Source organism: Callorhinchus milii, unplaced genomic scaffold (assembly GCF_018977255.1).
Source record: "Callorhinchus milii isolate IMCB2004 unplaced genomic scaffold, IMCB_Cmil_1.0 Scaffold1, whole genome shotgun sequence".
In the NCBI taxonomy this organism is placed as follows: Eukaryota; Metazoa; Chordata; class Chondrichthyes; order Chimaeriformes; family Callorhinchidae; genus Callorhinchus; species Callorhinchus milii.
In genome coordinates, this window is record NW_024704742.1 from 41,060,093 (window position 1) to 41,086,973 (window position 26,881).

The 26,881-nt window shown below is 39.7% G+C and overlaps 1 protein-coding gene across 9 annotated transcripts in view; it reads right to left on the reverse strand.

Annotated features, from left to right (window-relative positions):
- Positions 1–26,881, reverse strand: part of LOC103175802 (LIM domain-binding protein 2) — a 261,273-nt gene that overhangs the window by 96,282 nt on the left and 138,110 nt on the right. For all 9 annotated transcript variants that reach the window (XM_007889013.2, XM_042340893.1, XM_042340890.1 and 6 more), the window contains one exon: positions 8,677–8,779. In XM_007889013.2, coding sequence (XP_007887204.1) covers positions 8,677–8,779 — 103 coding nt within the window. The remainder of the gene's footprint in view (positions 1–8,676; positions 8,780–26,881) is intronic.

Consider the following 26,881-nt stretch of genomic DNA (forward strand, 5'->3'; position numbering starts at 1 on the left):
ACTACCCACAACTCCCAAGCCACGAGCTGCCAATCAGTTGTCAAGCGGCAAAGCATCACTGCAGCTCCCATCACTGGGCTGTCAGCACCGTGGCTGATGTGCTCATTTCAGAGAGCCTACTCACGGCTGCCAGTCAACTCCTTTTCTCATCTAAGCTCTGGAAAGGGTTTGGTGTGAGGAGCAAAGAGTGTTTGAGCTCTCTTGAACCCAGCGAGTATTGGAATCCATAATAAGAACCTTTTGTTCAAAGAAATCCTGTGTGTGTGTTTGTGTGTGTGTGTGTGTGGGGGGGGGGGGGGGGGGGGTGGGAGGGGTTAGGAAGGTATTGGTGGGCACCTTTTATTTGTTTATGAAGTGTAAATGGCAAGATTAAAAATATGGATGATGTAATGAGTCACAAAGGTAGGAAAAGAAGGATATTGAGAGCTGATGAAAATGCGTAGACAACTGGAGGGTTGGGAAATGATTAGCATTCATTATATGGCAATGTATTACATTGGTGCCAATGCATACATACATGCATACACACACACACCTGCATACATACATACATAGATTGGATAAAAGTAGGTTTAATGTTGTCTTCTTTTCCTCTTTAGGTTTTCCAGCACACTAAAAATAATCCTTGCATTTGATATAGCACTGTATCACATCATTGAAATGTCTCAAAGCTCTTCACATGATTTTTACTGTATATTTGTGGGTCCACCCAGCAGCCGATTTGCACACAGCAGTATCTCACAAACAGCCTTGAAAGGACTGACCAATTTTATTTTGGGGGGATGGTTGGCCAGGACACGAGGAGAACTATACCTTAGGTTCTTCAAAGTCTACCGGAACAGGTAGATAGGATCTCAAATTAAGATCTCATTTGAAGTACAGCACCTCCAACAATGCAGCACATCAACTCCCCGCCACCACACACACACACACACATACTCCTGTGCATCATTTCATAAAATAGAAAAGCTGAAGCCTGTTCACTGAGATCAACAGCAGCAGCCACCAAGAAGTGGAGAGGAGCTGTCATGGTGACGTGTTCTCAGATGGTTTCTCTCTGCTTTGTGTGTGTGAATGGGAAGAGGACCATTTGCCGTCCTCTACCAGCAAGGCTCAAATCTAGAACTTATTTAACTTAACCACAAAAAGAATTATAAGAAGAAAAATCGCAATATTGTTACAAAGAGAGTGGCTGGAATGTGAAATTCTGTCACAAACTGCTGTTGAGGCAAAGTGCATCAGTGATTTTAAAAAGAGCGTTAGATAAGATACTTGAAACAGAAAAAAATATTGAAGGGAACAAGCAGGAAAGTGGTTTAAAACTAGTAGTAGACTAGGTGGCTCATTTAGAGAAAAAACCTCAAGGAATACTTGATTGGCTGAATAATAATAATCATTGCATTTGATATAGCACTTTTCACATCTTCTAGACGTCTCACAGTGCTTCCAGAATAGACTGTAAAGTGAATTGACTATATTTGTGGGTGAAACACGGCAGCCAATTGCGCACAGCAGTGTCCCACAAACAGTTGTGGATTGAAGTGACCAATTTATTATTTTTTTGAGGGATTATTGTCCCCAGAAAAGCGATCCATCAATCGACTAACAGCCGGGTTCCTACTTACCACTAGGTAAACAGAGGCATGAGGAGTAAGGAAACTTGCCCAACATTTCACCCTGCAAAATGCCCTCTTTATGTGCTGTAGATTCTCTGATTATCATGTTTGGAATTGTGCTTTTAAATTGCTTCCTATCTCACAACCCTCACAACCTGCCACCATCAGCAGATACCCTTGTATATGTGTAACATTTATGCACAGTCTTTAGCCTCAATTTACACTTATTTTATTGTGGCCGCAGTAATCCTGTCACACTTCAATTCAAGCCCATTCATTTAGTAATTAATGTACAGTAGTGGCACACTCTGTCTTCATAATCTACACAAGTGGTTACAAACAGTCCAGTGCATTCTAATCACCTGAAATTTATAGATCATTTGCAGCTGAAGATACAGTACATTCAAATTCATTTAGAAATGAAAAACGTATGGGAAAGTGCCACAAAGCTTTCCGATTAACAGCATGACCAGCCTGCAGAGACTGGGCCTGAGCTGTGAATTAACCGTCCTGATTGACAGTTGATGAAGCATATGGGACTCATTAACATATTTCATAGCCACTGTGCAAAGCGCTGCATTATACAGCACTTAAGATAGTGCTGGGTAATATGCTAATACACTTGTTATTAATGCACTCTGTTACTGCACAGGTTTTACAATACGTCTGGAGCTTTTGGAGAATAAAGTGAGGGGCAGCTCCCTGAATGCTCTGAGACGATTTCGACCGTAACTTCTGATAAACAATGTCAAACCTCAACTATGCAAAACATTGGAACCCTTTTAAACAATTACGTTGACTGAAACAGAATAAATGATTCTACTGACACCAGTAATAACGTGAACCAATTCATCAATATTCCTTGGAAACTCAATTCCGTCGTACCTTTGGTATTGCCAAGATTTCTACAGTGACACCACAGATCCCCAAAACACATCTTAATATAACATTTCTTACCAAATAATTCCCTCTGGCTCAAAAAGATATGACCCCTCACAGACAGCAAACCACGAAAGCTTGGCATTTCCCATTACCAATTATTAACTGTGCCCTTTCTTCAGACCTCTACACAGTTCTATGGATTACACCAACCATCTTTCCTTTAGTGACTACCCGTGGGTTAATCACACAGTACAGTGCAGCTAATTGTGTCCAACATAATCAGGAAGTAGAGATTATCAATTGGCAGTGAGTGCTCACACACAAAACACAAAAGAGTAAAGCAGTATTGGATCCCAGACTAAATGAGTGAAATTTATTCCCTGTGGCTAACAGACCATCATGATAATATTAATAATCCTTGCATTTGATTTAGCACCTTATCACGTCTTCGAGACGTCTCAAAGCGCTTCACAGAATATACTATAAAGTGGATTGACTGTGTATTTTGTGGGCGAAACACGGCAGCCAATTGTGCAGTGTCCCACAAACAGAAAAAAAACATGGGATATGTAAAGGCAGTGCAGTTCCCCACCAGGGAAAGTGGCGACAGAATCAATTGAGGAATTGTTTTGTAAGTGTGTTGTGCTATGTTTGCTAATCACATAAACCATGTTTACATATCAAATATCCTAATTTACATCGGAGTGCTTTATGTAAATCAAAACACTGGCGATGAAAATGCAGTTTTCGTAACAGTAGTGCTCATATGCAGTAATTGTAAGCTTCGATGAGGGGGAAAGGGTCGCAGGAGACAGCTAAGTTTTTGTTTACCTAAGGACATATAGGACAAAGTGGTGGATGGTGAGAGATTTTTTTTGAGAGGGAACAGACATTTTGAAGGGCAATAGAAACAGGAGCAATGATGGGGGAGTTAGTGAGGGAGGACACCGAAGGGGGTTCAGAAATAAGTTGTAGTTTGTGGGGGGGACTGGCAGCAATGGAATTTGCGGAGGGGTTGGGGCGGTGAATCGGAAAGGGTGGGGATGTGGATGAGGCGGAGAGTGTTCTCCTGGGAGGTGGAAATGACAAGGCTTACGAGAGAGACTGGGATGGGACAGACAGGTGGCTGCAGAACAGCCATTGAGTACCATAATGAACCCAGGGGAGGATGCCCAGGCTGGAACAGAAGAAGGCTGAGGAGGCAAGGTAGGAGACAAGTGAGTGGGAGGAGCGAAGGGTGGGGAGTAGAACCGTGGCATTTTGGGAGGGGGTGGCTCAGGTCAGGTACAGCAGCCAAAACTAACACTGACTTCCCAATGAAGTGGAATATACACATCCACTGCAGCACAGAGATCTACTCGAATAGTACACTGGGGATTTACCACAATATTAAATTACGCTGATGGCACAAACACCTCACTCAATGACAAATCTCCTATTTAGACTGCAGTTCACAAGAGAAGGTACACTAAATGATTTGACTGGACATTAATTGCCTTTTGCCCTCCGGCTTTTGTGCCTTGGTGACTGATAAGACAACTAACAAATCTGATACCTGACAACATGAATGGACTTAATCACACCATATCAGTTGTCCTTATCATTGCTGCAGGGTGTCATTTTAGGACCTTTGGAGAATTATCGGTGGCTTTTAAAGCAGTGAAGTGAACACTGTCAACACTGATGCCCAGTGAGCCTTTTATTAACAGCAAAGAAGTCACGCTGTTATCACTATAATAATGATCTGTTCTTGCCAGCCATTGTAAAATGATGCTATTGCCGCAATTGCTTATCCCCCTATCTTACATCAATCACCATGTAACACCCTTGGTGCTTTGGTGTTCTGTAACTCTAGCCACTTGCTTTTATTCGGAATAGACACTGATAGATGCTGAATGATTCACTGAAAATTAAACTCAGCATCAACATACAAGCCAAATGAGAATTCAGACTCCTTGTGCCTATCAACCAGGTCTGGTGTACAGTAGAACTCAGATTAATAGAGTTCTCCAAGATAAACAAAGGGGCTGTGAAGCACAACGCTGGAGTCATCAAATATTGTACCTACAAGCGACAATTATTGGAGGATATTCAAGAGTTTTTCGTAAATGTGAGAAAGAGAGAGAGAGAGGAAAGAGAGAGTGACTCACATATGCAATGCACTTGGGCTATGCTTTCGGGAGGGAGGGAGAAGGTCGTGAGCAGGCAGTTCATGAGCTGAGTGCACCCTCTGGATGCTGAATTTCTGGACTGTCCTGGAGTAGGATTGTCTGAGGTCAAGAACTCGGCCAAACTGGCAGTGTGGGGTCAAGCTTCTGACACAGAGAAGGGTTCCTACTTACTGCTAGGTAAACAGAGGATTGTGGAGTAAGGAAACTTGCCCAACATTTCGTGCTTCCTGGGAATCCAACCCAGGTCCTCTCGCTTGCGAGGTGAATGCTCTGACCGCTAAGCTACAGGACTCCACATACATATGTGGTACATGCATTGTGAAACTCTCAGTCTGGTTTGGATACTCTCAAGCATAGTAACGGTTTTCCACACATGTCAGACACCTGGCTGACCAAAACAAAAGCAAAACTAGAACTGTATTCTGCATCAGAATCATTTAAAATATTTTTTTGAAAAATTGGAAGGATTCTTTTAAGTCTTCCACTTAACACTAAATACAGGGAAAAAGACCTGATTGCAGGAATGCTAATGATAGGCCCATTATAGAATATTGTCTTAATTTTCCTTATGAAACTTTGCTAATATCATTGTTAATATCACTATTATTATAACAGTAGAATAATGGGCAACAAACCTAAACCTAATTTTTTCAGTTTTTGTTTCAATTAGTTCTCTTTCCTACCCTGAAGGTATCCAACTCCCGCTGGAGCTACATTACACAAGTAGTGTTCACCCTTCAGCACATCACCCAAATGACCATTACCCACATGTGAGCCTCGACAGGAAGTGTCGACAGGACATTCAACCTCATGGGCAGCATATCAGAGTAAGCTCCTGTCGTCGCCTGACATCCACACACCATCCAGGAGGGGTGACTGAGTAGCAGTCAGGAGCGGAACTAGATCGACTTTTCCCTTCTCAAAATTGCTGTATTGAAACCAACTGCAGCTCCTTTACTGCTGACCTGGCTGAGATTAGTAACGCAACACAGATCAAGTTTTGAACCTGTGACTTTTCATTGTGTAACTTAGCTACTGAATGAATAAACTCACTGAGCCATCAGAGGCCTAAAAATGCTCTTTAAGCCCATTGCCTTAAAATATAAAATTATGCAGATTTTTTTCACTAATCTTTTTAATTCAGTTGTTTTGTAGAACTGCAGAAAATTGGTTTCTAAATTCAAAATTTTCCCCCAAATTTTAATAGCCTTGAATTTAATGGCTATGGTTTTAGGATTAAAATTATAAGACATTTCTGGTCCGAAAATATCATCTGGATATTTGGATTCCATGTATTTTTTAAGAAAGAAGAAAGAAATACTTATAAAATATTTCTCAAATTGAAAATAGATTCACAATCATCGTAAAAAGAATGAACAATGAAGAACCACATACAAGCCTGGCAAGTCATGCCAGGTCAAAATAAAAATAACTACACCCAATAAATGTTTAATGCTGTTTAAAAAAAAAGAACTTTGCAGTAGGTACCTCAGAAGAAAATAAGGACTATTAAAGTTGTTTTTTTGCCTTCAAAATAAAATTCTGTTTTCTTTTCTTTGGATGGGGGTGAGATCTTATTTTTAACTTTTGCACCGCCTCCCCTGGGTAAATTCTGTGAAATTTGAGATTTATTTTAGAAGATTAAAAAAAGTGGTTGTTTAATCCACGACTCTCTGTGGGACACTGCTGTGCGCAATTGCCACAATTCGCTTACAAAATATACAGTTACTTTACAGTATATTTCTGTGAAGCGCTTTGAGATGCTTCAAAGTCGTGATAAGGCACTATATCAAATACAAGGATTATTATTATCAAAACATCTCTCTACGAGCAGGGTCAATGGTGTAGAGCTGCACCTTATGGACTGGGAGATCTCTGGTTAGAATCCCGGTCCATGGTGAGTTTGCTGGTCTCAACTGTCTAAGAAAACAATTTAACAGGATCAGGGGGAGAAAAGTCAGCCTGATTCCTGGTACCGGTCCCAATCCCTCTTCAGCACCTGATGGTTGTGCATGTCTGTAGCAGCCAGGTGATGAAAGGCAAGGCTTGACTGTGAAAACCTCTACAATCGAGTGGTCTGCTGCCATACGTGAATAATGGACCACGGACAGGGTACTAAAGGGCAACAAGCACTGGTGGAACTGTTCCCCGGAGGAGGAGGTTGGGGACCAGGGACAATATTTTTAAAATTGCCTTTTCTAAATCAAGCCAGATAGTAACAAAGCGGTAACTGGATTTTTAAAAAGCACTTTCTCAGATCAAGGCAACAAATCCGATTGATTATTTTTGCGGTCTAAGAAATAGACATCACAAATTGAAACCAGACACTTGGGCTGACTATTCCACTCCCTGCTGAGCTGATCAACCATGAGGTCAGTAAGCATGTGGGGTGCCAATGGACATTGTTTTGAAAGGGAGATTGTGACACTGGTTTCAATGGCTCAGGAAACATTGATTAACAACTCTGATCAAGTGTGCTCACAGACAACATACCACTGTTGCCTCCAAACGAAACTCTAAATGAATGGTCTCCAGGCCACAGATTGCACTCTATCCAACAATGCTAATTGTCCGCAATGTCCTGTCTCTGTTGTGTTGGGTGTCCTACACACTTCTGTTTAGTGTTGAGTGTAGGGTGGAGTCTGAGAGAGGAGAGTTCTGTGAAGAGCGGACCATGGGCAGAGAGGAAAAATAGGAAAAGGGAGACTGCTTGGAAAGTCTGCTCCAGAAACTGGAGACACCAGACCCTCCAGAAATGTAGCAGTGAACAAAGAGCTAAAGTAATATCTCTCCCTGTACCAGTCATTTGCTTTCTTTCAAGCACTTGTATCAACGACGTACTGTAAATCTTCCATCTCTGTGAATATCTCTGTTAATTAAAATTCAGTGGAAAACTGCCAATCGATTCAGTCTTCATAATTACAACAGTCTCTGAATTAGACTGAAATTGTGAACTATTTTTGAAAAAATACTAAATCCTGTAGCGTTAATATCGTCCTCACAGGTGCCCATGCTGAGCAAGACAATTGTGTAGAACTTGCCCACACCCAGGGGACGGAGTTTGGGATATGCACCAAAAATGGATGCGTGAAGGAAGCAATGTGAATGAGTGTCAAAAACTTGCCTCATTGCACTGCATTGCCGGTAACAGGAGAGCATGCGCATCACAATTGGTATTGGGGTGAGGAACGTTTCAGATGCACACACATTGCTGACATCAAATAAAATGGGAAACTTGGGGGTTTAAAAATGAAATTCAGGTGAAAATCATTTTTTAAAAAGTTCACTACAAAAATTATTGGTGAACTTTTTTTTCTTAAAATGCATTGGCCCTTAAGAATAGAGAAGACAGGCACTTGAATAATTAACAAGAGTATAAAAACTCTGATGGAGTATCACTGCCTGCAAATGTTTTTTATAAAGTTACACATTTGATGTCATTGTGAGCCACAACGTAGTTATAATTTTGTACATTTAACGAATCATTCGTTGTTTTTTTCAAAAGTGGCCGCATCAGTCAGGTCGATAATACCTACTGGCGCCTTGGACACACTACATTGATTTACCATCATTTTGACAGGACTGATGAAATACAATTTCAGTATGAATTCAAACTGGTGGCACGAAGGGGACTACATGCCAAGTGAGGTGTCATTGCAATGACAGACTCACACTGGGGTCTATTATGCACCATGTGTTAACTAACCATGTGCAAACTCATGAGGACAGAGGGATTACAGCTGGCTTTAATTCTGTAACTTTTAGTACAAAGGACTAGTTACTTACATAATTGTAAAAAAAATTGATTAGTTATGAATTGCATATTTTAGGGCATCTGTAATTAATTCCTCTGTGCACTTGCATTTACACATGGTTTACATAATGTATAATGGATGCCACTGTGTTGGTAAGCAAATTTAAAGAACAATATTTAGCCTGGAATGCCCCAGCCAAAGATGCAGTGGAGCACATTACTGCTGTTTAAGTCAGGTAAAGTGGTTTCTTACTGTATCTCTTTGGTCCATCTTCCAAACAGAATGAAAGTGTTAATGTAGCGTCATCTTCAAAAAACTCTGTAGCAAAGGCGTCCCACCACAGGTTGTCACTGTCCTGCAGACAAAGAATTTCCCAAAAGGAAAAGAATCAGTGCCCATTGCCCAACTGAATTAGCTACAATTAATCTCAATTTATGGCAATTTTACATGTAAAACTCAGTTGTCTGGGTTACGCTTGTTCTGAAAAGCATTGGTTCTTTCCAAACCTGCACTTAATTCTCTCCGGAATTGGGTACAAAGAATGCGTCCTCCAGGGAGAGAGTGCATATTCCATTCCAGACACAGGGTAATCTTCATATGTAAATGGGATACATATGTGCGCAGATTATTATTACATGTTACTATTAATTAAAGTTCTGTCTAATTTGGGGCATTTCTTTCCTGAACTCTTTCACAGAATTCCCATTGCCTCCCGGGAACCATGCTCTGCAAGCAGATTGCATTCAGCGGAGTTCTTGCATGTCAGGATGATGTTCCTGCAATTACCTGAGAGAGTCCCCATATACATAACTCAGCGAAGAAACCCCAGTAAGAAATATGACAAATTGGATCATATTGTGCATTCATTTCAGTTATTCCAATCTTCATACTAGTTTTTATTTGCAATTCACATTAGCACTATTTGTCTCATTTTAAAGTTAATTTTTTCCCTTCTTTAGGTCCCTTCCCAAGCTTCATACCATGGTCAATGAAGACAGCGCAATAGTACAAAGCAGGCCTGAATTTGGCTCAAACTAACAATCTGAACCAAATTCAGCTATTGATTTCCCGCCCCACTCCACGCACTGTCAACTTCTGTGACATTGATATTGCAGAGAAGAGTGCAACCAAGTGCACATTACAACAAACTACAATCATCTAATTTTAGCCACCGCCTAGGCATTTCTAGACAATATTAATGACAATTAATATTGTGGAGTCCTGTAGCTCAGTGGTTAGAGCACTCGCCTCGCAAGCGAGATACTTGGGCTCGATTCCCGGTAGGGTGAAACGTTGGGCAAGCTTCCTTACTCCACACACCTGATAATAATCCCTCAAGAAAAAAAAACAATAATAATTTGGTCACTTCAATCCACGACTATCTGGGACACTGCTGTGCGCAATTGGCTGCCGCGTTTCACTCACAAATATACAGTCAATTCACTTTACAGTATATTCTGTGAAGCGTTTGAGACGTCTAGAAGACGTGAAAAGCGCTATATCAAATGAAAGGATTATGATTATTATAATAATCCTTGCATTTCATATAGGGTCTTATTATCTTTTCAAATTGACTCAAAATGTTTGCCTGTAAAGTGTAGTGACTGTGTATTTGTAGGCAAACTAGGTAGCCAATTTGTGCACATCACTGTCCCACAAACAACCATGAGGTGAACAACCATTTTTTATCTGGGGGAATTATTATCTGGGAGACAATTAGAATGTGTTCACAACACAAGAATTTCCATGTGTAGTTGGTATGCATGGAATTCCCAATGTGGATACTCTTAAGCATGGTGCTAGGTTTCCGTGTATCAAACATCCGGCAGACAATTTTGTTTTTCATACACATCAAACACTTTGTCTCTTAAAAGAACTCTCAGAAAACTAGGTTCAAAATCAAATTGTATTTAAGAATTTGCCAAATTTTGGGCAATTTAAAATGCTATGTTGAAAGAATAAATCGAGAACAGGTGGAATTTCTACCCCAAGATCACTTTATGGTACACCAATACAGAGAACAGTATTTCAACAGAACTTTTTTGTTTGAGGGGTGGGGGGGATGGGAGGGGTTTTGTAAATGTTCAAGTCATCCATCACATATGAACTGACAATTCCTGTGGAACGCCACTCCTTATCTTGAAAAAGGAGCTGCTTCAATCTGCATCAGATTTCATTACTGAGGCTTTGCACATCTTCTGAACAAGATTCTCTGGGAGAGAATTTAAAAAAAAAACTCCTGAAGAGCAGAAGAACATTAGAATATCTCTATTTGCCATATTTCCCTCTGGACCTCGCATAACTGGCTTGGCTCTCTAATTAATTAGCTGTGTCTGGGAAATGTCCCGTCTTCTCCTCAGGAACATTTCACCCGAAATTATCGCATCATGTTCAAACTGGACATGCAGGCAACCAACAAGCCTAAGCAATAAAACGAATGCACCCAAATAACACCTCATTGATGTTTTACTAAAAGCTGTCATTTATAACACTGCAGCGCATCAATCCTTGCCATGAACAGTTATTTTTATCTTCTTTTAATGTGGAAGAAAATGCACAGGAAACTGTTCCTTATTACTGTTCCTGTGATTGTTACCTCAGTTCCTCCGATGAATTTTACTCTCCTGGAGAGCAGCATCATTCTGCTGGGTGCTGGTACGAGACAAGTTGATACAAATTTGCCCCCTAAGTGCTATACTGCTTCTCTACACAAACTACAATCATTAGCAAAGAGGACAACAGCAAAAACTCAAATTTCCCTGATTTTTATTAATGCTAGGCACATTTACTTTGCCAGCAATTGCTTCTCATACAAATGTCATATTAAAGATTGTGCAGTGAATTGCTTGTGAAAAATGGGTTATAAACTTCTATTGTGTAAATAGATCAGGGTCTGTTTCTTTATATATTTCTTCTTGCCCATATTTCTCTTCTCCTGGAGGCATTTACCATTTTCATCCTTCTGCTGGGTTACAATTTCATGGACACAGTTCCCCACCACTATCTTGCCCACGTGGCAATTATTGACTGGTGAGCTTCAACAGTGAGAGGTGAAATGCTATTGGATCACAAATGCAATGCAGTTGAGTCCAATCTTGCCTTTGAAAAAATGTAAACCAGTATCTTCTAGCAGTGTATACAGGGTGAAGATCAGGAACAGGAATCCTGGCTCTCTCCCTAGTTCGGTGACTCTGAGGCCAACTGCAGCCACAACTATCACTCCCATCAATCAGCACAGCTTTCCTGATGAGCCAGGAACTCCCTTTCCATTCAGCTCTGCATCCTAAAAAGAAGCATCATACAACCTCCGTTGGCTGTAGCTTTTACTCGGTTGTCAGAAGGCGTTACTATTAGTCAACTCAAAATAGAAGATGTTTTTGGTCTTTCTCCTCCCATAGATTGGTAGGGGAGCTGACCAATATTTATCACAATGTGCTTGCATACATAATATTGCATTATACAACTTGCAATGGGAATGTCACAAAGAGTGTATAGTTTGATCAAGTACGTGATACCACATATGAATAGCACTTAAACACAAGTTGATATTATATAAAATGATTAATAATTACAGTCAAAAATGCTGAGAGACATCTGTACTTCCATTGCACAAAGTTAATTTTCTTTTTTGCAATTTATCTTTTAAACTGAAGTTGACGATTTTTCAATAGAGCTAAAACTACATTGCTTTGCTCATATTCACCATAAGTCTATGAGTTCTGGCTGGACACATTCAGTGCATAATTTCTTCTGAACAGACAGACTGTCCACAAAATGTTTCCCACAATATGATGCCAGGTTTGGCTGCAAATAAAATCACCGATATATGTGATTTTCTTTACAGTGAAGCACTTCGAGATATTGTTCCGACATTATAGACACTATAACAATTGCAATTTCTTCTTCTAGTGATGGGATGAGAATCCAAGCCTGAGGTGCCCACCATAATTGAGCTGCTGACCTCAGCCCAGCCTCTGTGGGCAAGTACAAGGTGGACGGAGCTCGGTGATTCACCATAGAGAGAGAAAAATGGATGAAGGCTTCCTTTTCAGAACTTTGTCATACCCGTCCTAATAGCACAGGTGAGAGTCCATCAATCAAATCATCCACTCACTGTAGCCAGTACGTGATCTGGGAAGACCAGAGAAACTAAGGAAGAAAGTGAAGGGAAATAACAACAACAACTTGCATTTATATAGCGCCCTCAAGCGGGGTAGCGTCCTGGAGAGGTTAAACACGGTAACAATAAATGAAAGCATGGTTTGCAGAATGAAAATTGAGCTCTTCTCCAGCAGTGTGCCTGCCAGTGTACAAGACAGCACAGTGACACAATGTAATACATTTCACCAGGTTATACACAGATAGAGGCTTCATCCCGGCTAATAATACCTCTGGGTGCTAGTCTCGATTTGTGATCCTCTGATGGTAAGGGCAGCACAAAATTTTCATTCATTAAGCTGCTGTAATTCCTTAATTAATTTATTCTGTTCCACAAGTACTGCAGATGGTTTCATTACCCACTGACATTAGAAGATTAGAATTTGCTACAGCAGAAGTACACAGAATATTGTGTTGGTGACTGCACCTCTTCACTCCAGAGAAAGACCTTTGGAACTCTTCACACCCTTGGCAGATTGCTGCTTCCAAGACAGCTGAATGCATAAATTTGCATACTGCGAGTCTGAAATAATTTGTGAAGGGGATTATATAACTTCTGGGGGAAAGCTTGTGGCACTTTTTTTTAACACTGTTCTTGTGTTAATTAATACTCGGAATGCCGCAAGGAACACATTCTGAAACACTGAAAACTTCATTATTTTCTTTTGAATGTCTTACAATCGGTATAAGGTGATGGTCGAAGATTTAAAAAATTCTACTGGTGCAATTTTTTCCAGCTTTACACTCCAACGCATAATCCCTACTATTTTGACATGGGGTTATTGCTTCTCCCCATTCTGTTCATTCCACCATCGGTGGCCAAACTTTAAGCTCCCACACCATCTCCTCTGGAGCTACCAAGTTGCCATCCCACTTCACTCTTTGCCTTTAAAGTATCCTTTGTGACCTTCTTTTATGTGAAGCGTGCCAAAAAAGCATAAACTATTGTTACAAACAGGACTTTAGGCTCACGCAGACTAGGCTGACAGCTCAATGCAGAAAGCGGGGGGTGGGGGGGGGGGTCGGCGGGGGGAGAGAATTGCACTGTCAAAGCTATGGTCCTTTGGATGAGATGTTAAAATGGAGGTCTTGTTTACCTGCTCGGGTGGACGTTAGGGAATCCCCTGCCATATTCAAAACGGAAGGGAATTTCTCCTTGTGTCCTAGCCATCACTCCTTCAGATAAAATTTGGTTATTCATTTCATAGCTGTTTGTGGAACATTACTGTGGGTAAATTAGCTGATGAGTTCACCTAAAAAATGCATAATCACTACTTTTTACAGTATATCCACTGAAGCACTTTTAGACATTTTAAAGACCTCATTGGCACTATATCAAATGATTGTATCATTACAAATAATACGTCATTGCTTTTAGGTGTATCTTCCTTTTAGAAGGAAATAACTGACTCCAAAATTTGATCTTATCTGTAAGAATTTGAATTCAGTGTTAGGGATAGAGACAAAGAAGCAAAGAACGGTGAAACATAGATTGCCTCCTCCAGAATACTATCCCAAAAAATTCACTTTAGAAATTGTGACATAGGGAGCCTTTCAAGCTTCTGTGATACTTATTAACATGAATTTAGGGAGATTCTATTTTTGTGTTGACAGTGTACTGTGTACATCATGACACTGTTGCATCTGAGGAATATCTATCATTGTCAATAGACTGCCAACACCTTCTGTGTTCTCAGACCAGTCAATTACACAGCTCTTGAAGAGGCTCTAGATCCAGTCAACCAGCATGAAAGTCCACTCGATGACACTTGATAAACTGTCATTGCTTTACATACAGCACCATTGTCAAACTAATCTATTGTTTGGACAGAGCACTTCATAGAAAGGATCACAGAAGGGCAGCCTTTAGAATTTATGAATAGGATCCACAAATAGTATCCACTGCAATAAATAAGCAACAATCGACAGTTAGTGTTAGGACTCCTAATCTGACCACAATGGATATAGTGGATAAATAATGCAAAATGCTACAGTTTACCATGTATCGATACAGGAATGTTTTTTTATAATTCACTCAAAGCTGAAATTGGTCTTCTGGGATATAAAATGCTAACACAGCTCAACAAGTATTACAGAGTAATCTGTCATCCGGATTGCAATCGCAATGCTTACAAGAATCATATTGACTTAAACTGTACAGTTGCCCAGTCAATCTCTCATCTTTTCATATATCTTTGCAAGGCACCAAAGATGCAGGTTTCATTGAAGTAGACAATTGTCTGTCAGTGGTTTCGTATTGCTCATTCTTTGCATGTCCTACATTTCTTGCAAACCTATAGACATCAACCTAACACTTGTTTTCTGGAAATTAATAATAAGAGCAGCATTTAACAGTGAAAATGGAAGAAGCCAGACTGAAGGCACTGTCACGTGGATCATGATCAGGTGATCTGTGGCATTCGTCTGCAAAGAACATTATTCTCAATTTTGGTGAAACACAAGACACCGATGTGACCTGATCGGCTTCCAGCATTGTTGTACGTGACTCATTCCTGTAAGTCTTTGGCTGCTAAAAGTTACTCAAATACCCTGGGGTCACCCAATTTGGCACTGGCTAGGTCCATGATTGCTAAGTCTCCTCAGGGTGACCAAGTTCCCTCATCTCCGTCTAGGCTTATTAGACTCAGAATCTTAGCGACAGTGTCCTAAATTCCTTTTTTCTTTCTTTCTCTTTGATGCTTACTTTTTGTTTGAGGGGTTGGGTCTCGTTTGTTAGCTTTGCTTTCCACCAATTTGTTGTTTGGTTACAGGAGCACATTTCATGCCCTGTGGTTCAGTTGTTATTTCGGGCCTCATTCTTATTTTAGCCTGGTTTCAACGAGGGAATAACGGACTGAGGATCTCCTGCTTAGTGTCATTTGACTCTCTTCTCCCAAGAGGATCACACTGTTCACAGTAGCATTGTGTAACGTGATGTTCACCTGTCGCTTCGCCTCACCCGTGCTCCTTGGTTGATTTCAATGCAACTCCTAAGGTGCTCCTGAACATTTGATTTGAAACTCCCCCTCAGATTCCTCACTTGTCAAAAGAGGCACCAGCCACCACTGCATTCTAGTGAAGATTAAATATCCCATGGGTCTATGGAAAAAGAGAATGGGATTTCCCCAATTACTGTGTACTGGTTCTTCCATTGATCATACCTCAGTTGGAAACAATTAGTTTTGGACAAAACAAACAAAAATATCATTCAATAAAAGCAAGCTGCTTGTTGGAAAAAGGTGGAGATTTCAATACTGGGAATAAAAGGTTGCGTTGTGCAGAATATGTTGTGCAGAAAACGGTGAGCGCACTGAAATACAGAGTATTCTCAGCCTGCCATCACTGGTAATACATCTTCAATCCTTATTTATTGAGTTCTCCCTCTGTGTGATACCGGCACTGTCAATAATCAGTAAGAGAAGTGGGAAACTGCAAAAATTCCCTCGCTTGTCGGATAATAACTAAACAGCAGAAACTGTGAGGTGTTTAACACATGAACATCTCCTAGCCTTACAATTTTAGTGAGATTGAGAAAGAGAGAGACCATGACACAGGTTCTGAAACGTACAAACAGATTGTACAAACAATGATTATCCTGCTTAAGACAGAATCCAATTTGTCACGCATAGAAAGAAATTATCTGAAGTAGGATCTGATCTCTAGCAAATCTCACTGAGATGTTAAAGGATTGTATAATATTGACATAAAGAAAATGTTTGTGCAGTATTCAATTTTCCTGATAGATGTCAATTTTACATGTCAGGAGAATACGAGGAACCAAAGCTTGGTTGCTTTACAATCCAGATAGCACTTAGTCTTCTAAATGTACATTTTGTGAATGGATGGCACCCAGTATGAAGTGTTACATTTCTAACAAGACATTATTATTATTATTACTACAGTGCTACTGCTACAGGAATCTGTGACTTCTGCTATTTGCTGACACTTTCCACTTACGTTTTAGACTGACACACTACTGTGCAACTTCACTATAGTGCACCTTTGTTCAGATGTTTACAATATTCCTGGTTGCCCTGATCTGTAACTCGTAAAGTTGCATTTCAATTAGGGCAGAAAACGAGTTTTTCATTCCCACAAATCGAGTTCCCAAGCTCATGCACAAGATCTGGAAAACTCTTTTCTTACAAACAGGGTATGATAATAAGTGTGCATATATACCCCATTCCCTGTGGCCTTTTCCTCACTATACCTCCAAAAGGAGATGATCACAAAGAGTCACTAGGAAGAGCTGCAGCAGTAGATCTAATGTCAGAGAGAAGCAGACAGTAGAGTGGAATAAAGAATGCTGATTGTCTTAGGAACTACTCTGTACAAGTAACTGATCCAAGAATCCAGTACCTTAAAGCAAAATTAGAAGGGAGAAGAGAGAAACTATGAGCAATGATGAGGCAAGCTAGGGCTCTTCAGTGTTGAGAGAAGATGACTCATAGAGGTTTATAAAACTTTAAATGGAATTGAAAACGTAGACCCAAACCATGACTTTAGAATGCAACAAAACAATAGAATAAGAGGACACAGGTTTACAGTTGTAAAATGCAATTTCAGGACAGATACCAGGAATGTTTCCTTTACAAAGAGGATAGTCAATGACTGGAACAGGTTGCCAGGAAAAGGGTAGAATCCAGGACACTGAATTATTTTAAAAAGCAGCGTGATGCAATGATGGGGGGATGGCAGGGTGGGTATTCTGGATGAGATCAGATGGGCCGAAGGACCTTCTTCATGTAGACCAATTTTGTGATCTTGTGAGATACAGACTATAAGGTAGGGATGCAAGTCCTGCCAATGCTTCCACAGCCCATTAGGTATGTTCTGTGGAAATTCTAATGTGACATACCGAACTTGCCCGTATTTGTATTTGGGTTGGATAGGAACGTTTTAAAAAATGATATTTCATGTGCATGGGTTGGAGGGGAGGAGAAGACATGAGGGAGAGAAAAATGAGGAATGTGATGTGATAATTATCAGTGTTAATAATTATCACATATTGCATCTCCTCCCTCCCTCCAAAAGTAAAAGTACAAATTTAGTTTCAGACATGGCCTTAGGTGAACACAGCTGACATCTGTATCATGGAGAACCTGGTGAAAACGAAGTTGTTATTTACTGATGATAACTATGCTGCACTGTCATGCAGAGCAATTTGAAAACCTGCTCACTTTTAAAGAAAAGCCACATTTCTGAGTCGGGGAAGGTACGCAGCTAAAGTGAGACTCGCTTGGGCGTTAATTCCCTCACCAGTCTCACGTAATTAACTTCAGGAAGAAAAGTGAAGTAATTACTTCGAGTGATGCTGCCTCCAATCGGTTTTACATTGGTGAAGAGATTCAATTATCTCAACTTGTCTCAGCCAAAACTTGAAGCAGATGAAAAGAAATCAGGGAACGAAAAAAGTGTTTAACTGTTCTTAGGCTTAAGGCTGTTGCCATGAGACTTTAAGATTCTGTACAATTTGGGGAAACTGTTTTAAAGTTAGTCTTAATTTGGAAGCTGATTTTCTGCAACACTGAAAAAGATCTGGAAAGTTCTGTTTCTGAATTCAAAAATAATTAGGGAACTTTTCAAAATTCCACATAATCTTAACTGTTAACACAATTGTCTGCAGCTTAAGGACATGAGGCCCTTGGTTGTTGCACACGACCTGCTTATCAACTCTGGTGTAACTTTCAGGTGATTGTTTGGGGTCAGTAACACTCCTTGACTCTATCTGAGACAAAGAGGACCTAAATTGATGATTCAACTGTAAAAAGGATGATCTGGAAATAAACAAACAACACTATTGTGTTTAATAAAACATGTCGCTCTATAGGAAGTGGTGGCCTTGAGATAGGAAACGGTGGCTTTGAGATAGGAAGCAGTGACCTTGAGAAAGGTAGCAGTAAAATTGGGGAAGGAAGGAAACGGTACTGCCTTGGAAGAGGGATGTAGCAGCGTCACTGGAACTGTGGTCAGAACAAAGGGCTGAGTTGACATGAGGTAGTGGGTTGGAGTACTGCAGTCAGGCCAGTCATCAGCTACTTTGCTGGTTTATAACATCTGAAGTTCTTGGAGTCAAGATTAGATGTCAAAGGGGTCCTAGGAGCTGATGTCAGTCATTAAATTGCATCAAAATGTGCCCAGTCCCTTCAATGCAAAGCTGCCTTCTAGAGTGAGGAGGTTTGAGTTCACAAGGTATTTGTGTTCTACAAGGTGATATGAGTCTCTAATTCCACATGATACCACATGTCTCTTGCTTTATCTCAGGGGTTTATAGCCAATTATTTCCACCTAACAATCTTTTAGATCTCAGCCCATGACCTCAGGTCCCCAACACCATAGTAGCCTTAAAGTAATTGTTTCCAACATCAATACAAACCAACCCAACCTTGGGGGGAAAAAATATTTTTTTGGAAAAAGAACTGATCAATAAATGGAAGAATTTAACTCCAGCATTGACTCTTCTAAGCACTGCACTCAGTGGATAAAAGGGTCAAAAATCTGTCGAAAATGCAGCACTTCCAACAAGACTGACATACATAAGACTACAACAACTTGCACTTCTATCAAATCCTTCATGTCGGATAGTGTCTTGGAACTCTGCAAAGACTTCCCCACTGTTTCACGTCTGTAAGCTTCAAAGGTTATCACATAAATAATATAATAATACTCCTTGCATTTGATATACAGTAGCCCTTCCACATCAAGAGTATTTCTCAAACAGCCAACCGGGATTTACTGTGAAGAAATACCACTGTGAAGTGTAGTAACTATTTTGTAGGTAAACATAGCACCCAATTTGTGCACAGCAGAGTCCTACAAACAACTATGAAGCGAACAACCAATTGAATCTGGGGATTGTTGGCTAGGTCACTGGAAGAAAATCCCTTCTCTCTATCAAATGAAATGAAAAGCAATGTGCTGGGTATTTGCTCAGTTATCTTTCGGTTCCAGGGAGTATCCAAACAGACCTTTCTGTGTGTGTGTGGGGGGGGAGGGGGAGAGAGAAGGACAAAGATTCACCATAAGGTGGACATTGATTAGGAAGGAAGGAACAGTCTTCATGAGCCAAATGGTCTTTTCTCACCCGATGTTTTGTGTGCAACAACATAAACCACAGGAGCGCTATTGTTTCCCACGACCCTCTCATGTGTAATTAAAACAACAGCACAGACAAGACACAGACGTGACAATGTGCTGTACAAGGTACTTTGTTAGGAACAGAATTGACTGTTTCAATCCATAGTCAGATTGCATTACAGAAAGATGCCAGTGACTGAAATGCAACAAACCTCTAAGAACTTTTACACATTTGTATCAATTTAACTGACTCGATTCATTGTAACCTGCAGAATGTACTCTTTTGCAATCCATGCCCTTTTCAAAATGTTACTTTTTTGGTTAATTTTTATTAACTGGCCGAGAGTTTGGTCAAATCCGCCTCTTGCCTGAAATCCTGCCGCATTCACACAAAGACTGGTCCCAGTGCAGCTTTAGCACACTAGCAGAGGAATGAAAATCAAAACTTTTTAAATATAGCTTCTCTAACAACTTCAACAACTTTTATTTACTCTTGGATCACTCTTGGCAGATGGAAATGGCTTGGAGCACTTTACACAGACTGGGTTGGAATGATGAGCAAGTGAAAAGAGAGAGGGGAAGTGAGGAACTGGGAGGTGAACATGTTCAAATAGGAAGATTTTTGAGATGGGACTTGAAAGCCAGATAGAGGGCAAGACAGAGGGATAGAGGGAACGAATTCCAGAGATTAGCGCCGCAGAAACTGAAGATACGGTTTCAGTAGCCTAAACTACTGTGGTGAACAGAGGGGCTGAGCAGAATAGTAGCATAGGAAAAGATCAAAGAGATACTTTTGGAGTTTGGTGTGAGTGAGAGTGGAATTTTGGATGAGTTGTTGCATAATAATGGTGGAGCTAGGGAGACCAGCAAACAGTAAGAAATAAAAAAAGACTAAGTGAAAAGCAGCAAAAGCATGAATAGTATTTTGAGGTCAGTGGGTGTGAAATAGGGGCACAGGTGAAGGAAAGCTGCCTTGGTTAGGGACTGAATATGAGGGAGAAAGGAGAGCTAAGAAATGAATTGGGGGTTACACGCTGATTTAGTGAATTTGAGACTGAGGCCAGGGAGGTTGAGGAGGTCTGAGCCGGAAGAGAAAAGATCCTGGTGGGAGCCAAGCAGGATGGTTTCAGTCTTATCCTTGTTGAGTTGCAAGGAAGTTTGGCTCATCCAAGCCTTGATGTCTGACATTAAGTGGACAAAACATCAGTGGACAAAACATCAGTGGACCCAATGTTGACCTTCTAATGAAAGGGAAATTAGGCAATGAAAGAAAAAACAAAATAACGTTTTGTATTGTCCAGATATTAACACTCACTATTCTTCGGAAGATGTAATTAAACTGAGGTCCCATCTGCCTGTTGAGGTGGACATTTAAGATCCATGGCACTAATCAAAAAGAGGAGTTTCTCCTAGTATCCAATTTTATGATCATTCACTTAATGACTTTTGGTGGGCTTTTGCTGTGTGCAAATTGGCTGCTGCATTTCACCAACAAAATACAGTCACTGCACTTTGCTTTAAATTCTGTGAAGTGCTTTCAGGCATCCAACATGAAATGAATCAAATGAAGTTTTTTTAAAATCATTATTAGGGGGGAATATATTGCTACCTTTTTTATATACATACAAGCAGGGGTTTATCATAGCGATGTTTGTCAGAAACCCAGTTGCTTCTTGTGATATGAGACCACATATTTTATTTTCCAAGTAGAATTAATTATCTAGTCCAACATATTAATAGTGTGTATTTTTTTTAAAAAATATTGGTTGCTACAAAGTAAAGTGACAGAATTCTGCAGCCGTAATGGTGCCGCTGAGACAGAAATATATTGGCAGCAGGAAATGGTAGCTGCAGACTCGATGGCTAACTTGAAAGAGAAAGCTCAGAAATTGAATAAAATTGAAAAATAGATCTGTAATAAAAATAAAACACAACAGCTGTGAGTGTGTTTGAGGCAGTCACAAACTCTTGGGGTCCGGAGCCTGTATAACTGCTCAAGTCTTGTGACATCATGTGAACACCCTAGTGTGGTACTATATGACTCTCTGCGAATACTAATACTATATCATGAACTTCTGTTCAATACATAGTTAATCATGTTTTGCTGCCATCGATATAAACTCACAAGTCTTTGCAAAGCGACTACAGGCATCATGATGCTCAACTCCAACACCACGCAGGAGGGTAGAAAGGAAGAGTCTCTTTTTGGGTACCTTCTTATTTGTAAAATAGATTATTAAACTAAGGCATTGGACTGAAATTATAAATACTTTAAAACTACTTAAGAAGCAGATGTCACCTTCTACCAAGACTGATTTTGATGTTACCTTTGCCACTGCTTTGCCAGAATCCAAAAAGACATCTTTCAGATATCTGTAACTCGTGGATTTCTGGTAGCACAGATCGCCTTTTTGGTCCCATTCCAAATCATAGATAAGCAGCACTACATTTGTGGGAGTCGATGGATAGGAAATTTTTGTTCCACTACATTCTTCCAGGAAGTCATTTGAAAACTAAAACAGTGCGGCAGGAAGGGCATGTAAACATGGAACAGATAAAGCTGTAGCACGATACAAACATGATTTACACCAATTCAAATGTCTATGCGTATGAAGCTTGATTTTACTTGACTTCTTAATGTCTTCTCCTAATTTGCTTTAGAATTTTATTCTCACCATGAGTTTTTTCTCTCTCCCACAGGTATTGGGAAGGCTGGTGAGGAAAAGGAGACATCTTGTTCAAAGCAGTGCTCCCGAGCTTATCACTGTGAGGCATGTCAGAGGCATGTGGTTACCGTCAACCTCCAATTTGTCCTCTCTCCCTATCACCAAGGCCACCTCACTGTATTGACCCCCTACCCCCATCCCTCATACCCATACCTCAGATGAGATCAGGAGCTCAAACCCTTCCCCTTTGTGGCGCAGAGGATGGTATTACAACTGTATATTGTGCAAATCCCATTAGTTTTAGCCCATTTACTGGCAACAGTAATGAAGGACCTGTTCAAAGCCATCTTGACTGCACTAACAGCAGCACTGGAAATATTCTGGAAACATCAATGCAGACAACAAAGAGGAAATGGACAGATAAATGATCTATCCTCGGGATCTGACAACCCAGTCGTTTGAACTAGCATATGGGTCTAACTCAATGTTTTGTGGAGGAAACGTCTTGAAAATTTATTTCCCTCTTTTTGTTAATTTGCTCCAGATTTATCTCATCGCACTGAAAGATTAAGCAGAATGAAATGTTCCATCATGATCCCGCTTCAAGTCTTATATAATGACCTAAAAGGCTTATTACCTACAAATTATCTGTACTAAAACACATGCCTAGCACATGGTTCATTAACAAGATCATTTGCAATAATGAGACATTTTTTACAAATCTGCCAATCAACCTTATTAATAGATCAGCTTTTAACACATGGTTACAGTCAAGTCATTCATGAAACTGAAAGGATTTTTTAAAAAAAAGTTATTACAATCTGCAAACTTTTAATCTAACATGGATCCAACGTAGAATCCCATATCACTTTAGACTTTCAATGGTTTTCTTCCATAATAACTCCTGAACACTACAAGATTTGTAGTGATGGGAAAGAAAAACATCAAGACATGGTGTCCTCAGATTTATTAAGCAAAATTTCAACTTGTTCCTTGCGCTTCACTCATATCGAATGCAAGCAGAAGGATTAGGACTCATTTCCAATGACTTCTGATGGAATTCTGGTGTTAATTGTCAAAAAAGACTTGATGAAGAGGTGTAGCCAAAACATTAGCTTTGATTTCTCCTTATGAAGCTGACTGACGTACTGTCCATTTGCAACAGTCTACAATGCTTTGGATGATTAAGGCCTTTCGGTCTTTCAGAATATCTACCCTATTATCTTCCCATTAAACCATTGAGCTGTTTTTTTTACAAAAGAGGCCAGAGTTTTAGTCTCAACCGACTTTCCTAGCAACTTGGTCCAGCTATTAATTCCCTTCTGGGTAAAGAAATATTTCCTATTGTCTGTCCTGAAAATGCGCTTTGCAATTCTAAACCTTCGTCCTCTTATTCTACTGTCTTGGTACAGTTTCTGTTTTTAGTTCCCAAATCCAAAAGTCCTAGTTTTTTTTCTTTTCATTTCACAAGCCTGAGCCTGCAATTGACTCTTTTATTCCAAAAGCTGGCTATATAGTGATTAAATGAACATGCGAACAGGCATGATCTACAATGGGTTCAGACCATAAACAGATTAATATCATTGAAAGCTGCAACACAGCACAGAATTTGACCCATCACAACCGCACTTCCTCACAAACCACTTAGTCTTAATCCCACTTTCCTGCTCGCTCCCGATTCCCTTCAATATTCAATACCTGTTTAATTCTCTTTGAAGAGAATTGATGGGACTCCAACTCAATAACATTTGTGACAGAGATTTGCATATTTAAACCCTCTGTGTAGTTTTTTTCTAACCTCTCCTTAAATCATTTTGTGATTATCTTACATTTGTGTTCTCTTATTATTCACTCACCAGCCAATTGAAATAATCTATTATTATTTACGCTATAACAACCTTGAGCACTCATTCCAAATCGTCCTTTAACTTTCTCATTTCCAATGGGAAAAAAAGCATTTACTTAATAGTTGAATCTCCTCAGCCTGACTCTTATGCAGCAACTTTTTCATCATTTTTACATTCTTCCTTTTGTGGGGTTCCCAAAACTGAACATACCAATGCAACTCTTTAGTTTAATATTTACAAAATGAAAATGCTTATACGCAAACATGAGACCACGATACGAGCTGTTTGCAATTTTCTCTCAGCGGGGCTACACAATTAATATGGGCTTTGAAGTGTAAGACAGGCATTTTTACAAGCATCCACAACAAGGTTTATGACAGGGTAGTAGGATCAGAGGTTATCATTACTTGATTAGACATACATGGACAAGGTCTCAAAATGCACATCTTCAGAACTAAAATGCTGAATCGTTTGAACTGGATATAAAGTTTCAGGAGCAGAACTAAGAACAGCATCTGATAAAGCAGCATTTATATTGCACAGCAAACTCACCACAAAGGGAATGGTAGAAGATTCTGGATAATGCTCTTTATACCTGCTGTTCACCAATGATTGATTGAAAACTATGTGCATTTAAAATGATTATGTTGTTTTGGTTAGACACCAGAGTCCCCAAATACTCTTAACCTTTAAGATCATTGTCTAAAAATGTAAAATCATGCAGAATATTTGAAAATCCTTAAATTTAGCCTTAATTTGGAAACTGTTTTTTCATTGTGATTTTTCATAGTACTGTGGAAAATCAGTTTCTAAATTAAGACTAGTTTTGAGAATTTTCCAAAATTATGCAAAAACTTACATTTCAAGACAATGGTTAGGACATCAGGAACGTTAGCTTCTTTTTTCGAATAATATCATGCAACCTTTATTGTTGAGGTGAATAGACATGTTTATCACCTCATCAAAACCCCCAGAATTTCAGCAATGCAACACTCCCCCAGTACTGCACTGGAGCATCAGCCTAAACTGGAGATCAAGACTCAACATGGGACTTGAACCCATAACCTTCTGACCAAGAGGCAAGTACCATCAACTATTTTCTTCAAGTACTTATCCTATTCAATTTTTAACAGTGTTAAAAACTATTTTGACCATTGACAACTAAGTCAAACTGACCGGAGTATACTTCTCCTTTTGTAGTAATCCTTTAAACAATTTCCATCACTCATTAAGAAAACAACAACAATTTTCAGTTACATAGTTCTGCTCATGAAGAGAAGCGTTCCAGAGCGCTTGACAGTGGCGGAGCATAACACCGAACTGGTCGTGCAAACAGCAGTCCCAACACAAAATTCTCTTTATTCCCCCTGATTTATATTTTTTGAAAGACAGTGGAAAAATATTTCTGAAACAAATGCTCGTCAGATTTTGGTTTATTATCTTTAGTATAAGTTATTTAAACTCCCAAGTATTTTTCTTTGTTTTCATTTTTCAGGTTAATTGATACATAATTGAATACATCCTGTTATATATGCAGTGGATCTTGATAAATCAGACAAGTTGCTTAAAGTATAACTGGCACATAGCTAGGGTTGCTATTTCAGTACAGATGAACTAAATTCAAACTTGGTAAATACTTAGCTAAAATGCATCAGAAATATGCTTATATAAGAGTGAAATGTAAGTGGATTTAACTAAATTTAGAATCATGAAAGGTTTACAGCATTGGAAGAAGTCATTTGATCATTCATGAACATTTTTGTGATAGTTCGCCCATTGGAGTTAACTACTCTAATCCTATTCCCCTGCTCTTACCCAATACACTTTAAAATAATTTTCTTCAAGTACCAGTACTTATCGAATTCAATATTAAATAGTGTTAAGAACTATCTTGACCATGGAAAAAATATTGGGGATAAACTTACAGGCTACAAACATTTTTATCCGTCACTAAAATTTAGGGAAGCTAAGAATATAACATAGACTTATTTAGTGCCTTTCATGTTGGAAAGACGTCTCAAAACGCTTGACTTTGTCAGCCAGACACCCAAGGTGGAGGTGGGAGCCGAGAGGGTTGAGTAGGGGAAGGACGATCGAAAGCATGATGAAAGAGGTATGTTTTGAGATTTGGATGAGGGGAAGGAGCAAGTCTGAGCGACTCAAGGATGGAGTTCCAGAGAGCAGGGGCACAATGACTGAAGCCTGCCTGCTAATGGGGACTGAAAAAGCGGGGGAGATGAAGCAGAATATTTTTCCATCTGTGCTTCTATCTGGTATGATCCCAGAAGTACCAGTTTATCATTTTTTAAAAAATCTGCCTTTCATCAAAACAGGGCTCAAATGTGTGGTTTGTGTAAACCATGTGTAAACTACGTGTAGAGAGGACATTACTGTTACTCTTAATATGGTAGTTTAGAACGAAGGTGATTCTATGACTCATATTATGACTCATTTTATGAATCATTCCCACTGTTCTCCACTCGGATCAACCCACAAGATTCAAGCAGAGTACACAAATTGTGAGAACTTTATACTCTACAGCTCTGGGTTAATTTACTTGCATGTGGTGGTTGAACAAAGAAAGAAACCTCCCATTCTTTAAATGTTCAAAGTTTACATGCTAACCCTTTTTTCATCCACCTACCTTTGTGGTCTGACCTCGTGCAAGCACGGACCTTGCTTTTATTAGGCCATTCATTGTGTCAATTG